The sequence below is a fragment of the Verticillium dahliae genome, genomic scaffold (genome assembly GCF_000150675.1).
Source record: "Verticillium dahliae VdLs.17 supercont1.28 genomic scaffold, whole genome shotgun sequence".
Taxonomy (NCBI): domain Eukaryota; kingdom Fungi; phylum Ascomycota; class Sordariomycetes; order Glomerellales; family Plectosphaerellaceae; genus Verticillium; species Verticillium dahliae.
Genome location: NW_009276942.1, coordinates 283299 through 300831, shown reverse-complemented (window position 1 = coordinate 300831; position 17533 = coordinate 283299). Strand labels below are relative to the sequence as shown.

General features: G+C 57.8%; 7 protein-coding genes across 7 annotated transcripts; 4 read left to right on the top strand and 3 right to left on the bottom strand.

Moving 5' to 3' along the window:
• Window positions 1-1368: 1368 nt before the first annotated feature.
• On the top strand, window positions 1369-2998 carry VDAG_09665 (uncharacterized protein; the record flags this gene model as incomplete). Its single annotated transcript, XM_009658626.1, has 1 exon — window positions 1369-2998. The coding sequence occupies one exon, from the start codon at window positions 1369-1371 to the stop codon at window positions 2656-2658; it is 1290 nt and encodes a 429-aa protein (XP_009656921.1). The 3' UTR covers window positions 2659-2998.
• Window positions 2999-3072: 74 nt separating this feature from the next.
• Window positions 3073-3719, bottom strand: VDAG_09664 (uncharacterized protein; the record flags this gene model as incomplete). Its single annotated transcript, XM_009658625.1, has 2 exons — window positions 3190-3719; window positions 3073-3126 (listed from the first exon to the last, which is right to left on the bottom strand). Exons 1-2 carry the CDS (start codon window positions 3682-3684, stop codon window positions 3073-3075), a joined length of 549 nt encoding a protein of 182 aa, XP_009656920.1. The 5' UTR covers window positions 3685-3719.
• A 477-nt stretch (window positions 3720-4196) lies between these two features.
• On the top strand, window positions 4197-5865 carry VDAG_09663 (cell cycle control protein cwf8; the record flags this gene model as incomplete). Its single annotated transcript, XM_009658624.1, has 5 exons — window positions 4197-4209; window positions 4272-4316; window positions 4367-4811; window positions 4871-5328; window positions 5375-5865. The coding sequence occupies 5 exons, from the start codon at window positions 4197-4199 to the stop codon at window positions 5863-5865; spliced, it is 1452 nt and encodes a 483-aa protein (XP_009656919.1).
• Window positions 5866-7483: 1618 nt separating this feature from the next.
• Window positions 7484-9291, top strand: VDAG_09662 (uncharacterized protein; the record flags this gene model as incomplete). The annotated part of the gene is made up of 2 exons (XM_009658623.1): window positions 7484-9070; window positions 9133-9291. 2 exons carry the CDS (start codon window positions 7484-7486, stop codon window positions 9289-9291), a joined length of 1746 nt encoding a protein of 581 aa, XP_009656918.1.
• An 857-nt stretch (window positions 9292-10148) lies between these two features.
• On the bottom strand, window positions 10149-12425 carry VDAG_09661 (uncharacterized protein; the record flags this gene model as incomplete). The annotated part of the gene is made up of 1 exon (XM_009658622.1): window positions 10149-12425. The coding sequence occupies one exon, from the start codon at window positions 12423-12425 to the stop codon at window positions 10149-10151; it is 2277 nt and encodes a 758-aa protein (XP_009656917.1).
• Window positions 12426-12924: 499 nt separating this feature from the next.
• VDAG_09660 (ribosome assembly protein RRB1) lies at window positions 12925-14458 on the top strand (the record flags this gene model as incomplete). The annotated part of the gene is made up of 2 exons (XM_009658621.1): window positions 12925-13132; window positions 13188-14458. 2 exons carry the CDS (start codon window positions 12925-12927, stop codon window positions 14456-14458), a joined length of 1479 nt encoding a protein of 492 aa, XP_009656916.1.
• Window positions 14459-16235: 1777 nt separating this feature from the next.
• Window positions 16236-17344, bottom strand: VDAG_09659 (2,5-diketo-D-gluconic acid reductase A; the record flags this gene model as incomplete). The annotated part of the gene is made up of 4 exons (XM_009658620.1): window positions 17211-17344; window positions 17146-17156; window positions 17031-17088; window positions 16236-16979 (listed from the first exon to the last, which is right to left on the bottom strand). The coding sequence occupies exons 1-4, from the start codon at window positions 17280-17282 to the stop codon at window positions 16236-16238; spliced, it is 885 nt and encodes a 294-aa protein (XP_009656915.1). The 5' UTR covers window positions 17283-17344.
• Between the last annotated feature and the right edge of the window lie 189 nt (window positions 17345-17533).

Below are 17533 nucleotides of genomic sequence, written 5' to 3'. Positions count from 1 at the left end.
AGCACACACCCATCTAGTCCATGGACCCTTGATGAGGGACTTTGGATCGCTCCAGATCAGACCCCTCTTGATCGAACCTCACACGTGCCCCCTTTCCTCGTGAGACTCACAAGCAACCTGCAAAAGTGTGTTTCTTTCTCCATGCTGCTCAGGCCGTGTTCCGGCCCTGGACCAAGACATGGCCAAACACACACACCCACGAACTCCGGTGCATCGCGGCCTGGGAGGGGCCTGGGGGCCTCTCTGGGTTGCATTTCCCCCGTCAACCCCAGACCGGGGGGGGAAGAGCATGACCAGGGGGGCATATGCGGTACGAGCATCCCTTGAAGCCTCCCATTCGTCTCTCGGCCACCTACCCCAGGCCTCGTCACTGCGCGCTGGCGCACAACCCCTGCCACCTGGAGATGCCGCTTAGCCTAGCACAGCTTAGGGGAGGGGGGGAAGCAGGCAGAGGATGAGAGGCGAGAAATGGGAGATCACCGCGACCGACGGGGCGGAACCGTCCCTTCCCTTTCGCCTCGAGGGCCCGCACCCCCTCCCCCCTTGTCTACCTGGCCTCGTGCATACGCAAAAGGCCGGGGAAAGCGAGGGGAGGGGGTGAATAAATAGATTGTTTAAATGGCCTTTGCATCGAGTCTGGGGTGGGAGGGGAGAGAAAGAGAGAGAGAGAGAGCGGGAGAGCGTGACTGGCGAGCTGCTGGTGTCTAGCATAAGCAAACCATCTGGTACTTACGTCTGCTGTCACCCTCTTACGTCGTCCATCCTGACCTCTCACCACCTTCTCGCACACAGTCTCTGTCACCATATACACACCCACACACACACATACGCACACGCAGACCAGACCTACAACATCCACGTTGAACAAAAGGAGACTGGGAAACTTGACGGCACCGGTTGTCACACCGTCATACAGCCACATTCTTGGGGGGTGGTTGATACTCGCAGTCGGCTTGTCAAGCAGAACAAAACTCCACACCGGCTTCTCTGTCGCCTGCACCCACCCGAGCGGGGAGTGCACTTGCTGCACCCTTCCCACACCTACACGATTGCAGTGGTAGGGTGTCACGAAACTCAAAGACTGCTCGATTTAGCGTCTTGCATCTCACGGCTACGCCCTCCTTGAGGATCGCCGGCTGGATCCCATCCCGAAGAAGAGATCTGGAACTATACAGCTAGCTTGCCGGCCACTTCGATCGCCTTTCCCACGACGATTTCGACAGGTCCCGTCCCGATCCTGGTTGTGACACACTTTACGACCAGGCGATAAATATGCCGGTGCGAGCGCTGTGCTCCCTCGTCCGCGTCGACCTTTCCTTCTCCCTCCTGGCATAGCAAGTCGGACGGACTTGTGGTACGGCCAACACCATGGTGGCTGATGTTGAAGTTGGCGGTCCGCTTGGCCATGGTTCGCTCGGCGCTCTGGGGCCGTGGCCTCTGCTGGCCAACGTCCGCGACGCTCGCAGCCTCGACTTCCAGATGGAGCCCCCGTCACCACCGATCCCGCAGCTCTGCCATGACGCCATGTGCACGATACACCGACACAACCAGGCCGCCACATTAGCCAACGGCGGACTGTCCAGTTTCTCGTCGGCGCCAGGCGGTGGTCGAGCGTCCTCGCAACCGTCGCCCCTGCCGTCGCCGCCGTCATCTCAGATCTCGTTAGACGATGACCCGTTGAAACTCGATGACGATCCTTTGCTGCCGACGACGGCCTTTTCGTTCCAGCCCTCATTGCCCCCGGCGCAGTTTGACTTTCTTCCACCGGCGTCACAGCAGGCGCCGCGCGCGAGGCCGCCGTCGAAACGGTGCCGGGCTCGCAGCGACGTCGACGGCCCCCACACGGCCGAGCTCAGCTGCAAGAAGCGCCGGCTGCGGACGCAGCTCATCACGAGCCGGCTGTCGCAGCCCTTTTCGCAGCCGGCGACGCACATCATCAACCGCGACGCCGTCGCTGCCGGCGACAAGCGGTTCATCAAGCTCGCCGCCTCGGCCGACGCCAACAAGCGCTGTCCCAGCACGCAGAGCTCCATCGTGCGCCGCGCCGCCGTCATGAACAGGGTCCGTCTGCGCCTGCGCGGCGAGGTCGTGTCAGAGCGGAGCAACGTCTTCATGGCCGGCACGACGACGACGACGACAGCGGCGGCGGCGCAGGCGGCCTGGATGCAGCGCGAGCAGCAGGCCGGCACGGGTGGGCGGTTCCTCGCCGTTTCCGTGCCTGGAGCGGCGCAGCCGGGCGCGAGGCCACCTGCTAACAGGATCATCCTGATCAGGGCGGGCGGGGGTGGGGGCGGCCATGATGCGTCGTCGACGCACGGACAGATGCGGACGCCGATTCCGTCGGCGTTGCGAGCGGTCGACACGCTCGTTGGGCGAAGCACCGCGGTGCCGGCGGCGAGACAATGTCGCTCGCCCGTGCTGGGGCCCACGGATGCCAGCGTCGAGGAGGTGGGTGAGGATGAGGAGATGGCGTTCCCCGAAGACATGGGGCGGTACGGCTCGGCTGATGACGACGACGACGACGATGCTGGGGACGTATATTCTGACTTTGGGGCCATCTTTGGCGGGCCGAGAGAGGGGGACTTCTCGGACGACGACGAGCACTCGTACGAGGAGTGCCTGGACGAGCTGGATGGCATATCGTGGGTTGGGCGATGAGAGGAACGGCGTTTGGCTTGCGACAAACCATGGCGAACAACCCTGCATTGCATCCTCGGTGGTCTCAAACCCAATTAGCTAGGAAGGAGAGAGAAAGAGAAAGAGAAACACAACAAAAGGCCAAGCCCCCCACCGAGGCGGCTCGCGAAAGCATCTCTCTCTTTCCACGGAATCATTGGGGCACAACTCTTTTTTGCATTCGGTCGGACAAACAAAAAAGGAAAACATGCAGAGGCATCTCTGGCGGCGTTCATGTATAGCTAACAGCATTGGAAAGGTCCGCCGCGGCTTCTATATGAAGTGATGTGTATTCAAAGTCTTTTCTCGTTTTTGCGTTTGCTTGCCTCGTTTCACTGCCCAGAGTGTTTGAACTGCTGTGATGAGCATGTCATGAGATTGAGACAGATACGACGCTCACGCGGCGGCCGAAAGCTTAGCGGCGCGGTCCTTGGCAATGTCACACATGGCCTGGCAGCATGTTAGCAAACTAGACGAGAACCCCCCCCCCCAAACCGAGCATGAGAAACAAACCTGCAGGGCCGCCTGCTCCTCGAGCATCATGTCCCCGCGGTCGATGCGCCGCCTCATATCTTGCATGATCGCAGGCCGGCCGCGTCCGTTGACGAAAACGACGTAACGCAGCCCCGGGAACGTGTCCTCGTACTCGGCATTCAGCGCGGCGAGCTGGGCGGCCTCTGCCTCGCTGCCCTGGAGCTTCGCCTGCTCCGCCACCGACTGGGCGCTATCGACCTTTTTCGCGCCGAGGCGGGGGTGAGAGCCGAGAATGGCGTGGAGAGCGGCACGCTGCTCGGGGGCTGTCTGAGAGGCCGAGGCGAGGTCCGACAGAATCGAGTGAGCGGTATCGATGAGCTCGTCGTACGACTGATATGTCGTTGTTGATAGCGCGGGGACGAGGAGGGCGTGCAAGGCGGGGGATGGCTCGAAAAGGAGATCGAGGACCTCTGTCTGCTCTCCTGTTGTGAGGCGAGGCAACGCCGTGATGTCTGGTATCGTGATAGGCGCCATATTTTGTGAGAGTCGCTCTTCAACCTAGGTACACGGACACTGACAAGAAGGAGGAGAGGAGAGGCACCATGAAGAGGGGCAAGAGTGTGTTTATGAAAGTCTCATCTTGCCAGAGTTGTGGTCCTCGGCCTGGTCCCCCTCGTTCTCCATCGGCGCATCGGCGCATCCCGCCATTTTGGCGTCACTGATAAGAGCTGGGACGATACTGTCGATAAGAGACTGTAGTGCGGCAGGTGCTCTCCTTCTTCCTCACGTGAATTGGATGGCCCGTGCCGTCTATTGGCCGCCTTTGGCTCTGGTGGAGCCGCCTCTCTCTGCCCCTGCAAGCTTCTGTTCGAACGTGCGAGGCTGACGATTTGTTTTCGAAAAGCGAGTTGCTGGCTCGTTAGCATATTGGACAGTCGCAATTGCATCCGCCACGCCCCGCGCCTCGCCTACCTTTTTACAACGAATTGTTTCCTTTCCAATAGCACGTCAATCCATCGCCAAAGAGGATAAGAAGCACAATCAGCATGTTGTGTGGAAGTATGTCTGCTCGAGGACACCACTGTGGCACTCAAACGCGTCGCTAACCCTTGGATGAATAGTCTCGGGAGAGACTCCCCAGGAGCCTGTCGCCTCGAGGAAGTCTGGTATGTTCCGACCCTGCCACCGCCTGAATGTCAAACGTTCGCTAACCTAGGCCAAGGCGCCGTCTTCGAGAAGCGCCTCATCGAAAAGTACATCACGGAGAATGGCACCGAGCCCGGAACCGGCGAAGCCCTGACGACCGACGACCTCCTCCCCCTCTCCCAGTCGCACATTGTCCGGCCACGACCCCCAACGCTGACATCGATCCCCGCCCTCCTCGCGACCTTCCAGAACGAATGGGACGCGCTGGCGCTCGAGACGTATAACTTGAAGGAGCAGCTGGCCCGCACCCGTGAGGAGCTCGCGACGGCTCTGTACCAGCACGATGCTGCGGTTCGCGTCATTGCGCGGCTGACGAGGGAGAGGGACGAGGCGAGGGACGCTCTTTCGAGGGTTACTGTCACGGGTGGCGCGGCCAATGGCGATGCGATGGCCGTCGATTCGGTCGAGACGCTTCCGGAGGAGGTGGCCGAGAGGGTGGCAGCGAAGCACCAAGAGTATGTACATTTCTGTCCAACTGCCTGCTATCATCCACTAACCACAAATACCAATTTAGGCTCTCCAAGTCGCGCAAGAAGCGCCCCGTTCCCGAAGGCTGGGCGACGCCCGAGGAACTCGCGGCTTTCCAGACTACGGCCTCCACAACGCTGCCCGTCCCCCACACCTCTTCGCTCGCCCTCGAGGGGGACTATGCGGCCATCGCAGGACCCGAAGGCAATGCCGCTATCTACTCGATCGACTCTGACAAGCTCGAGCGACATGTCCAGATCGGCCAGCCAATCACCGACACCGTCTGGACGGGCAGCAAGCTCATCTTCTCGACGACGCAAGGCACCGTCAAGGTCTTTGAGAGCGGCAGCGAGATCGCCTCGCTGGCCGAAAATGCCGGTGCTGTCACTGCCCTCGCGCTGCACCCTCTTGGCGACCTGCTCGCCTTCGTCGGTCAGGACAAGAGTATTGTCTTCTACGACCTGTCGACCATGTCGCGTGTTAGCCGCACCTACGGCGATGCCGGTACGTTTGGCTATTCCCTGGGTGCTACTACTTCCGTACTAACAAGCCCCCGCCCCAGCTCTCACATGCTGCGCTTTCCACCCGGATGGCCACATTTTCGCCGCCGGCACGGCCACCGGCGAACTCAAGCTCTTCATGACGGCCACGCTCGACGTCGCAGCGTCCTTCTCCCTCGGCGCCCCCATCCAGGCGCTCGCCTTTTCCGAGAACGGCTTCTGGGTCGCCGCGACGGCCAAGGGCCAGAGCTCTGTGACCATTTTCGACCTGCGAAAGGAGGGCGAGGCGGCCAAGGCCAAGGTCCTCGAGACGGGCGGCTCGGTGCAGTCGCTCGCCTGGGACTACTCGGGCCAGTTCCTCGCGACAGCCGGCGCCAGCGGCATCACGGTGCAGCAGTACACCAAGAGCTCCAAGTCGTGGTCGGAGCCGTTCCGCAGCTCCGTCACAGCCGTGGCCGTCCGGTGGGGCGACAAGGCGAGGCAGCTCGTCTCCGTCAACGGCGAGGGCGTCGTGTCCGTGTTTGGTGTCAAGGAGGGGTAATCGATCGTGGGCGAACATACTGCCGAGGATGGCACCCCATGGCTGCGAGGGACAGGGTTTTTTTTTGGAGCTGATCTCCGTCTGGACCCTTTTTGGGCTTGTCATAGCCCCTGGTGGCACTGTATCATAGGCGAGGAAAAGAAAAAGGTCAAACAAGCTTGTTTTGCAGCGTGAACTAACAAGCGTGGTTCTCTCGACGGCACGAATCTCTGAAACCAATCCTGCTCAGTGGCATCAATCGTTACCTTGCCTCAAGTACCTCATGGCTGGGCGGTATACCGCACATCAGCTGCAAGGAGAGAGAGATGTGTCGGCTTCCTACATGGCTTGATGGTCACGGCGCGAGCTGGCATCCTTACTAACTACCGTAAGGTACCTAGGTAGACTGTTAGTGAACCACCCACAGGAGATGTACCTGCTGCAGGATCGGATAATGCCTGGCATGTTGTTAAGCCTCGCGGCAGTTGGTCCTAAAAGGTCACAGGGACCAGGGGGCAACGATACGCGCCTTGAGGGCGGCGGCTGCTGAATGGCATTTGAAAGGCCCCACACTGCAACTCGACTTGAGGCTTTTAAGCCTGTGGCCTGCCTTGCCTGCCTGCCTGCCTACCAATTCCTGCACGGTGCACTAGACTGCACCTGCCTCAGGGCAAGTACGTAGTGACGTTTGTCTTTGCCCCCCTTGCCCCCCCTCGATCGACCCAGAACAAACACCTGAAAGGCGGAATCACCCATTGTGGCGGACCGGCTGAGAAGACCATCGATGGATACCTGCATACCTACGTGAATAGGTAATCACGCCTGTTCACCAAAGCCCGGACCCGAATCCCTGGGGGCGCTTCCTTTCAATAAGGTAAAGGTACTTTACGGCAGGTACCCAGTGCATCATCACCTTCCTGGCAAAGCATCATCACCACCCCCAACTCTCGTGGACCGTCATTCACCACAGCGCGACTTCCCACCTGGCGGGCCATGCCGGCTGCCTCAGACTCCCGCCGTCAACCTACCTGACTGCCTATCTAGGTACCTTACTTAGGCGCCTACCTTGGGTGTCTGACTCAACCTCGACATTGCGTTCGACGAAACATAACACTGCATCAGTCGTCAGCCGCCTTGAGCCTCGACATCCTACATCTCCTACGCACCGATCACGACATTTTCGCCCAAGGGCCTGCAGTGTTTAGCGACCCGCTCGCCTCCATCGCCTTTCTTTCCTCCGCTGTCCGCAGGCGGGTCGACATCTCGAGTGCACACAGGGTCAATGTGCATCATTTGTTGCAGCCTCGCCACTGCAATAATTCCTAAGCTTCGGAACGCTCGACTGAGAACCTTGCGCCTTTCTCCGCCAGCGCCCTTTATCTCCGACTCGATAACGACGACTTCTTTTGCCCCTTCGGCCACCCTTTCCCCACCAGCAAGGACGGCTGAGAAGAGCACATGTTTCTCAGCGTCGTAGCAGAGGATTCGAAAACCAACATCATTGTCTCTTTGCCGCCCGACCGCGCTCGATCGGCCGAGTGACATTTTATAGACCTCGATACCCGACTCTCCAACTCTCCAACTCTCCGACCCGCCCACCTCGACGACCTCGCTCTCCTCCGCAAAGTCGACAGGCAGCATGGCTGCGTCGTCGCCCGAAGCGTCCCTCTTTGTAGGCAGCGACGAGTACGACCTATCACCCTACGACGGCCATGTGTCACTAGACAGCCTGGACAGTGATGAAGACTTACGAATCATGGCGGACGCAGGCGATTCGCCCGTTGCGCTCCCTCCCATTTTCCTTGACCACATGTTTCGCGACGACAATGATCCCGACTTTGAGCCAGAACTTCTGGGCGACGACATGGAGTCTTCCGAAACACACTCGCTATCCCCCTCCAACCACTCCTACCAATCAGTTGCCGAGGGCAGCCTTCCTCCTTACAGCTCAGGACCAGAAGCACTGGACCTACAGAACCGACGCGCCGACCCCCGAGATGTGGCATTAGCTCGCGATGTGGCTTTGGGTGTCTTTGGCGACGATCTGGACTGGATGGGCGAGATCGACTCCGACTTTGACTTTGCCGAGATTGAGGGCCTAGAGGCTGAGCTCGAGGCACAGAACCCTCATATCCGGCAACCACTCCACGCGTCCCAAGGTGCAACAAGCCAAGGCAGCGGCGCCGACCAGGGCGGCAGGGCAGTGGGGAATCTTCTTCGACTTTTAGAAAATGGCGATGGAAGAGCAAGCGACGCAAGCGGTGCGAGGAGGCCCGCGCCGGGACCGCCTAACCGAAATGCTGCACGACGGCCTTTCTCGCCTATTCATCTGCTTAGTTCCGAGGGTGACGAGTACCCTGGGCGCGACAGTTTTCGCTCGCGCCACGCTCGCGATGTTCTCGTTGATGTGGAACTGGATGCACGACATCACGCCCCTTCCGCGCTTCAGCGACAAGGATCCCGGCAGTCTGGTGCTGCTGAAGTCATCGACCTCACAAATGAGCCCGACAGCCCGATACAGGCGCACGCCCGGCCTGTCTCTCAAAACGTTCGCCGCCAAAACTCTCAAGCCCGCAACCCACCCGCATTTGCTCGCAGCGACAGCAGCATTCTCGGCGGTCCGCCAGTCATAGATCTTACAGACGATGCCCCCGACCGTCCGTTACCACCCTTATTGCCGGGTACACGCTGGCCCCAGGCGTCCCGTCGGGCGGTTCATTCCCCGGAGCTCCTGTTCCTCAACCAGCGCCCGATCCCGAGGCAGCAGCAGCCAAATCGCCGGGAAGGCGTGCAGTCGCGAGCCCGTTCCCGTCAGGCCAACATGCTTAATGGGCTGCGGCGTAACTTCTTGCATCATTTGCCCTTTCTTAACCTCTTCAACCCTGACCCAGCAGATGGCAACCTCGACATGGTGGAGGGTATGATGGGCAATCCCTTTAACCCCGTTGGCCACATCCAACTTCAGTATCAGCGCAGCGCCTTTGACCAGCGTCCTCCATCACCCAAACCTGTCCACGTCCCACCCCCTGCAGCACGTTCTGGCTTTTCTCGAGATACCAAGGCCGACAATAGCTCGGCATTTGTCTGTCCTGCGTGCAACGAAGAGCTAGCCTACGACCCCCTCGACGCCCCTTCTGCTCCTGCACCTCAGGCGTCTCGCAGTACCCGACTTGGCAAGCGGCCCCGAAGTGAGCATCACTTCTGGGCGCTCAAGGGCTGTGGCCATGTATGTTTACACTACCTACTTTGTCGTGACCGATTCATTTGCTAATGCGATGTGATACAAAGGTTTACTGCGAGGACTGCTATGAGAACAGGAAGCCCACGAACAAGAGACCCAACACGGGATTCCTTCATGCCGGGCGAGACCACAAATTGTCGTGCGCTGTTGAAGGTTGTGACACGCAAGTCACCAATAAGGGATCATGGGTTGGCATTTATCTGTAGCCTACGATGCACGGCAAAAGCGCTCGTTCAAGGCATGAGCAGAAGAGTTGGCGAGAGAGAACCACGGTGTGAACGACCGCTTTGTGCCGCGGGTTATGAGGCCTTTTGTGAACAGGCTGGACAACGCACCCAGTCTAACAGGTATTGGGGGAATTTATGAGGCGCCCCGGATTGGACTGGACATGAGGGTTCACGGTTATGCATGGGATGGCGTTTCTAGGCATGGCCCTATTCGGCCGGGCTAGGGAGGCAGCGTTGGCTTGGCTCTTTACAGTTCATGTGTCGTGTGCCTTGTGCCAAAGGCTAGGACGATCTGAATTTCGTTATCCAGTTTTTCAACACTTTGAGAGTGTGCCCGCTGTCAAGTGCATGTCGCATGCTTGTATATGAACACGAATGGACGAACATCATTGGTCACCTTGCTAACGCGGTTGGTGAAAGGGGTCGCGCACCGTGCCACAGCACCCAGGTGAAGATTCAAGGTAAGTCTGCCGTATTGGCGGCAGACCAACAGACGCCTTGATGATTGATTCGAAAACGAAAACAAATGGGTATCAATTCTCCAACTCCCAGAATCCATCAAAATGTCGTACCAACGCCCACCAATGCTCCTCCTTCACCCTGCAAATTTCTCCCAAGCGCCCAGCCGTCGTCCACATCGGCTTAAGTATGTTCAAGTCTGTCCCGAGACAGCGTTTCTCCCAACAAGCTCACCACGAGTCTCCGATCTTTCCTAGCGCCTGTTTCCCAGTATCCATAACAAAAGCGACGCACCCCCTGCAAAAGCAACAGCTAGCCCCTCTCGCTCCTGGCGTTCTCCTGATGCACAGCGCACAGTTTTTTTTGGAGCCTCGGCTTCAGACAGCCAAGTTGCTCCAGTCTTCTTCCGCAAAGACGGCCCGCAGGTCTTGGGATGAGATTGCGTCCCAAAGATCCTGGGGCTCGCTGGATTCGGGGCGTGGCTTTCGCGGCTCCTTCTCGTGCTCCTGCTGCCGGTGCTGGGCTTGCAGGCAGTCGTCGTCCCAGTCTGCCTCGAGCATGGCCGCCAGGTCCTGCGACGACACGGCTTGTTGCGGCGGTTGCGCGGCGTCTGGAGGGTTGCTGATCGGTCGCAGTGGCGCGCGCTGGCCTGTCGTTGCGGGGTGGTCTGACGCGTTGACCACGGCTGGAGGCTCGGGGTGGTGAATCTCCAGCACGTTCTGTGGTGCGCGGGCGTTGGCTCGTTGGCTAGGATCAGGCCGAGGTTTCTGCATCATGCCCTTCGAATGGCGAGTCCTGCCGGTTGCGAAACTCTGCAAGACTGGTCGTCTGCGTTTCCAGGTCATCGGTATCCACGGCGCAGCTTGTTCTGCTTGATGCCCCATGCGCTCTGGTGTGTCCCGGCGTGCTGTCTTCGCAACCGTTACGGGCGGTGATTCGATCTCCTGCATGTCCTGAGGCGAGAGGTTGAAGTCCTGGCTGCAGAAGAACGGCATGGCGTCGCCCGCATCTGCCTGAAGCAGAGTGAGACGATTCTGCTTGGGGCACTGTTTCTTTGTGCTGGCGGGTGCACCATCTGAGCCCGCTCGCTGGATAGTCTCGCCTCGAACGGCAGGCTTGGCGCCGACGTCGTGGACACTTGAAACAACCTGGTCCTCCAACAGCTCTCTTTGGAGTTGCGTGCCACTGGGAAACAGACTGTCCAGATCTCCGAATTCTGGGAGCAGATTCACCACGGGCGCAACCGCAGGAGAAGGTCGACCCTTCTTGCACACGTCTAATGGAGCTGCTTCGCCTGGTCTCTTGCGGCTTTGGCTTGACAGCTTGTCGGTTTGGACATTGCCACCCTTCTCCGTGATTGCACCCTCGAGCGCCAACTGAGAACAATCTCCAAAAAAGTCATCCAGGTTATCGTTGATGAACGCAAGCGTGCTGGACGGCGGCGGTATTGAAGGTGAGTCCTTGCAAAGCACTCTTTCCGTTACAGGTTGCAGAAACTTGCGGGAGCCGGAGCCAGTGTCGGGCCTGGATTGGCGATCCTTGTAGGCGGATGGGTGCGGCGGTCGTACGAACCGTGGCACAGCCCTATGTTTTGGGGTTTCGCGTAACGCAGAAGCTCGAATGAAGCCAGGGCGGTTGATTTGGTCGCGAGACAGCCTGTTTGTTACTGCCTCGGTGCCAGGCACCTTGACAGGAGGAGAATGTGAAGCATGGATGCGATCCTGTACGCAATCAAGTGCAGGGACGGTGGAGTATGCGCTGTCAGCCAAAGGCCGATCATGCTGCAAAGCCATGTTTCTCGCCGGTGAAATTGAGGCAGAAGAAGGGCGGCTGGGGCTCGGTATTCGCTGTATGATCAGCGGTGGTGAACATGCTTGATCGTCAGCCTCTTTATCTAGCCTGATGCGCTTCTTCGGAGGACTTCTAGGCACCTCAAGCTGTGCTTCTTTCTGGAGTTCCGTGTATGATGGCGCCGCACTTGGTTCATCGTCTGTGTCGTTGCCCTTATCCGTGAGCTCTTCCTGCTCTCTGATGGCAGGCAAGCGAAGCAGTTCAGTCGAAGGTACTGCGGAATGCTTGAGTTGTGTAGGTGTTTGAAGCTTCGCAACTTCTGTAGGAGCTGCTGGCGACTCGACATGCTGCTGTTCTCCGTAACTCTGGCTCGAGCCTGGCCTTGCTTCCTCTGCTTGGCATCTTGGTATCATGGGCTCCTCATGTTCCCGCTGATCTAGTCCTGAAATACTCGTCTTCTTCTCGACGCGATTTGACTTGAAGAATCGAGCAATCGTATCCTGACTGGGACGACATGTCGCAAGCGGAAGGCCAGCCTTGCGCTTTGCATCTTTCTCAGCATCCTCTTTCGCCTTTTTCTTATCGCGAAGGACTCTGGCCTTTGCCTGCTGCCGAACCCTGTCTTTCTCCTGCCTCTCCGCCTTTTCCTTTTCCGCGATCTCTCGTCGGATCTCGGCCTGGAGATCCCGGTCGCGTTCTCGCTGCTGTTGTTTCGTCAAGCGAGGCCCGCGATTTCTCTCGAGATGCAGCTTCTTCGCTTGCTTCGAGGTCATCGGTCGTCGGTCTGCGTCGGAGAGTGGCACATTGCCGACAGGGCGAAGCCTGTCGGGGACGGCGCTGAACTTGCGCTGTTCCAACGTCATGATGGCGGATGGCTAGCCATGCCTCGTTTGGATTGCTGGCAGGCCCATCAGCACGTGAAAATAGAGCCTCACAAGTATATCAAGTGAGTCAGAAGAAATCAGAGCGCTACGTGAATCAGAATGTAGGCGCTGGAGTAAATGTGTGTTCCATACGTGCAGAAACGAGTGATGCAGGATTGCATGATCCAGGACCGGGCAGTGTGAATGAGTTAGACAGTGGGGTCGCGCTCGACACACTTTGCCAAACAAGTGGCAACGCGCGCAGTGGCCGCGCGGTCATGTGATGCGCATTCAGGTGCTTTGGCGGGGTAACTATCAGCCACTGAGCCCAGGCACAAGCCACAGGCCGCGGGGTCGATCCCCAATCGATTTAAAAAAAAATAAAAATTGGTTCAGAGGGGCCGCCATAACGGACTAGGTCTTTTTTGCGACAGCGACTCCAGGCACTTTCCTCGACACGATACAACGGATCCTTTCGCAAATAAGGAAACCTTGAAAGATGTCGAAGCGAACGGCCGACACAGAAATGGGCGACGGCCCCCTCAAGGCCGGTGATCGTCCTGAGAAGATGGACGTTGACGGCGACAACGAGATGGGCGAGTTTGAAGACGAGTTCGAGGACGAGTTCGAAAGCGAAAGCGAGGATGAGATTCTGGAGGCTGGAGTTGACGGACGACCAGACGCAGAGCGCGAGGCTGAGGAGAAGGGTATGTTGCTCTCTGACGTTTGCGCGAGACTTTGTGTTTGACCTTCTTTCCCCAGGTGCTATGGAAGTTGACCAAGGCACTTTCATCGTCGGCCGGAGCAAGCTCGAGCCAGGCCAAACGCTGGCACCCGATCTCACCACGTACCAAATGCTTCACAACCTCAACACGCCGTGGCCCTGCCTTTCGTTCGACCTTCTCCGCGACAACCTTGGCGACAACCGCAAGGTTTACCCCGCCACAATGTACTCGGTTTCCGGTACCCAGGCGGCGAGTGATCGCGCTGAGGAAAACGGACTGATGGTCATGAAGTTCAGCGGTCTGAGCCGGATGGACAAGCTCGAGGAGGACGAGTCGGACGAGGAGGAGGACGATGACGACGACGAGGATTCCGACCCTATCCTCGAGTCCAAGACGATCCCCCTCAACTCGACGACCAACCGTATTCGTGCGCACCAGATTCCCTCACAAGATGCCTCGAGGCCACCTACAACACTGACGGCCACGATGACTGAGTCGACCAACATCTTCATCCACGACATCACTCCGCACCTCACATCGTTCGACAACCCCGGCACCACAATCACCGCCCAACAGAACAAGCCTGTGTCGACGATTCGCGCGCACAAGGCCGAGGGATACGCGGTGGACTGGTCGCCTATCGTCCCTGGAGGCAAGCTCCTCACCGGTGACAACGACGGCCTGATCTATGCGACCACCCGCACTGATGGCGGGGGCTTCGTTACCGACACCCGTCCTTTCCAAGGCCACACTAGCAGTGTCGAAGACATCCAGTGGAGCCCTTCGGAACAGTCCGTCTTCGCCTCGGCGTCTAGCGACGGCACGGTGAGGATTTGGGACGTCAGGAGTAAGAGCAGGAAACCCGCCCTGACGGTCCAGGTCAGCGACACGGATGTGAACGTGCTGTCCTGGTCTCGCCAGACCACCCATTTGCTGGCCTCTGGCGCCGATGATGGTGTGTTTGGCGTCTGGGATCTCCGTCACTGGAAGGGAACGGGCGACAAGCCCACCCCCATTGCCAGCTTTGACTACCACAAGGAGCAGATCACCAGCGTGGAGTGGCACCCGTCCGACGACAGTATCATTGCTGTGGCGGCAGGTGACAACACCGTCACGCTGTGGGATCTAGCTGTCGAGCTGGACGACGAAGAGAGCAAGGATACGGGCGGCGTCAAGGACGTGCCTCCCCAGCTGCTCTTCGTCCACTATCTCTCGAATGTCAAGGAGCTGCACTGGCACCCCCAGATCACGGGCAGCTTGGTGGCCACGGGTGATGAGTTCAGCATCTTCCGTACGATTAGCGTTTAATGATACCTACGACGCTCAAGAATTGAGCAACTTGAAGATCATGATGTATGAAATCTGTGAATGCAAGGGCATGTCGTGAAACTCACTTGAAGGCGCAGAGAGCGCGAGGCGAAAGACTGGCGGATCCTGAACCTTGTGGCACTTCGATTGAAGTAAAAAACCAGCGAAATACAATAGTCATATCTCATTTATATTCTCAAGACTCCAGAGGGAGATGCTATGTGGTGTTTCTTGATTGTTCCAGAGATTGCCCTGCATAGTTTGCGTCCCCATGACCCACAAACTTATGCTACCCTTCTTGCATTCCACATCTTACCGAGCGAGCAACCCACCAGCCTAGGTACGCACTCTGCAACAGCAATGCCATACCATGCGCGTCAACCAACCCGGACAGCCTTGCCTGGCTCTTCAATATGGGACACCACACTTGAGGCAATCTTCCGCTCCAATGTTGTAGCTCTTGAGCGACAGACGAATGCCGTGCCTCTTGATTGCCAGCATTTTCCCGTGTCAAGCTGGGACCCCGTCTCTGAGAAGTCGGCAAGCTATCAGCTCTCGCTATTACAAGAACAGCAGCTCGCCGATGATCTCTCTTTCATCGCTGCCGTCGGCGAAGGCGCACAGTCTGTGGCAGCAGCTACAGTCCAAGAGTCAACCCATCTGTCCAACGGTTCGTCGAGGCCTAGCCTTCGATTTACAGTTGCTTCTGTTGATGCCATCGACGAATCTGCCCAGAGCTTTCTCAATGGCATCTTCAAATGTCTTTCGACAGTGGCCACGGGCAACCAGAGCGCCGTGCTTCAAGATATCTTCGGTCAGATTGCCGGACACCACAGTCAACGCCTTTTGAATCGCCTGCGCTCGGTCAGGTGGACGAAGCCGACATACCTCGCCAGGACGCACAAAAAGCCTCTCTTTGCAGATTTTGAGAATCTGAAACACAGAGCTCAGCTACTTTATGCGCGCTCTGAGCGCTCACAGCGCGTCAATATCGAAGCGCGCCTTGCCTCTCTCGCGTCAGTCCTCGAAGCTTTCGAAGTAGCCCCGGAAGGAGGGCCGGCAGCAGAAGCCCAGCAGCGCCTCGATCTCATCCGTGCGTGCTTTGATTTTTGCGTCTCGAAGGAGGTAGCGGGGTTCCTTCATCGCCTCCAGAAAGTGCGGGCAACCTCGCAGATTCAGGCCTGCCTTAAGACCTTGCACCAGGTCGAAAAGATTGCGGCGTATTACAGAATTCCCACGACGTTGACGGACTACGCACTAAAGTTTTCGGGCCTCTTTGGAGACGTTGAGCTTATCTTTTTGACCCCGTATGAAGCAACTCCCATCGAAGTTGCTTACCAGCCGTGGGCGGCATCGACTCATGTCCATGCCGAAGTCATGCTCTCGGTATACCACGATCTGAACGGCGCTACCGGTGCTTTCCTGACTAGACCAAGGTGTATGGGGGCCTCGAAATACCTCTGTTATCTCTGCTACCTGTTCATTCGCCGACATGGAAGTTATTTCCCCTCAAGTACTCACGGCGCCTGTTACGATCAGTGGACAATTCCCGACCTTGCTGAATACCCTCACGAAATGAGACAAAGGTACCAAGGCATTATCCATGGAATGAATCACGATGTAGTGGAGGCGATCAAGAGTGCGACTCGTCGTCCTGAACCCATGACGAGCCGAGAAAACCTGATTGATGCTTATCAGGCGACGTAATTTCGGGCTTTCCACGTAGCAGACGAAATCACATGATCTGCAACATGCATTCATTCATTCAGGAATGATTCTAACCGCTCAGGGGACCCTCAAGAGGAGTGATTGCAGGGTCCCAGCAGACAGGGGCATATTCGGTCGTCTCCAGGGACTTCATGTCCACTTCTGACAACTCAAAATCAAAGACATTGGTGTTGTCGCGGATGCGCGAAGGCGTCACGCTCTTCGGCAGCGGCACGTATCCCTTCTGCAAGCTCCAGCGCAGGAGTACCTGTGCCTCAGACTTGCTGTGCTTCTTGGCCAGCTTCTGCAGGTTCTCCTCACCCCACCGTTCGCCGCGAACCAAGGGGCTGTATGCCTCGACAGTGATGCCGCGCTGCTTGGACCACGTGGCGATGTCGTTCCTCGCGCACCACGGGTGAATTTCATACTGGACAACGTTGATTACACCTCCCTTGCCGGCGCCGCCGCGCTCGGCTTCGAGCTCCTTGATGTGTGTCTCCAGCTGGTCGAGGTGGTGGACGCCGTAGTTGCTGACACCGATGGAACGGACCTTGCCGGCCTCCTGTGCCTCAACGAGGGCTTTCCAAGCACCCTTGCGACCCTCGGAGCCACCGTAGGGGCAGTGGAGAAGCATCAGGTCAATGTACTCTAGCCCCGTCTCCTTCAGCGTCTTTTCGACTTGTGCCTTGGAGTCTTCGTAGTTGATGAGGCGGACTTTGGAGGTGAAGAAAATCTCAGAGCGGGGTATATCGGTCGCCTTCTTGATGGCGGCTCCGGCGCCGGCCTCATTCTTGTAGGAGGCAGCAGAGTCAATCTAAACATGTCAGTCAGTCGTTTGGTGACGTATCCCATCCGTGTGACCTACATGGCGGTAGCCAGCCCTCAATGCCTCACCGCAGACTTCCTCAGCCTGCTCAGGAGGTCTCGAATCCCTGTTAGCCGGAGAGCCCATATATACTTCGAATAAGGCGGTTACTCACGTCTTCCATAGCTGTTCAATTGATAGTTAGCCGAGCTCAATGTCTAGATGGATTCCCCCACTTACGCCATAGCCGACAACGGGGATCTCATAGCCGTTGTTCAGCTTGATCTTGGACTGAAGATTTTGAGGAGCCATGACGAATTTCAGAAGGCCAATGCTTAAGCCAGTGACAAGTTCCAAGCACAGAATGTTGCGTCAATTCACAATATGATCATGAGGGGGCCGTGACGGAGATGGCTGTGAGGACCCATCAGGCTTAGCTAAGTGTCGCTCTGTTTCGGCCTCTTTAACCCGAGACGGTTCCACCTATGAGATGCGTCGCGCCCCAAACATCACCAACATTAACGTGCGAAGATTGCACAATTGCACTGATCAAAGAGTCCAGC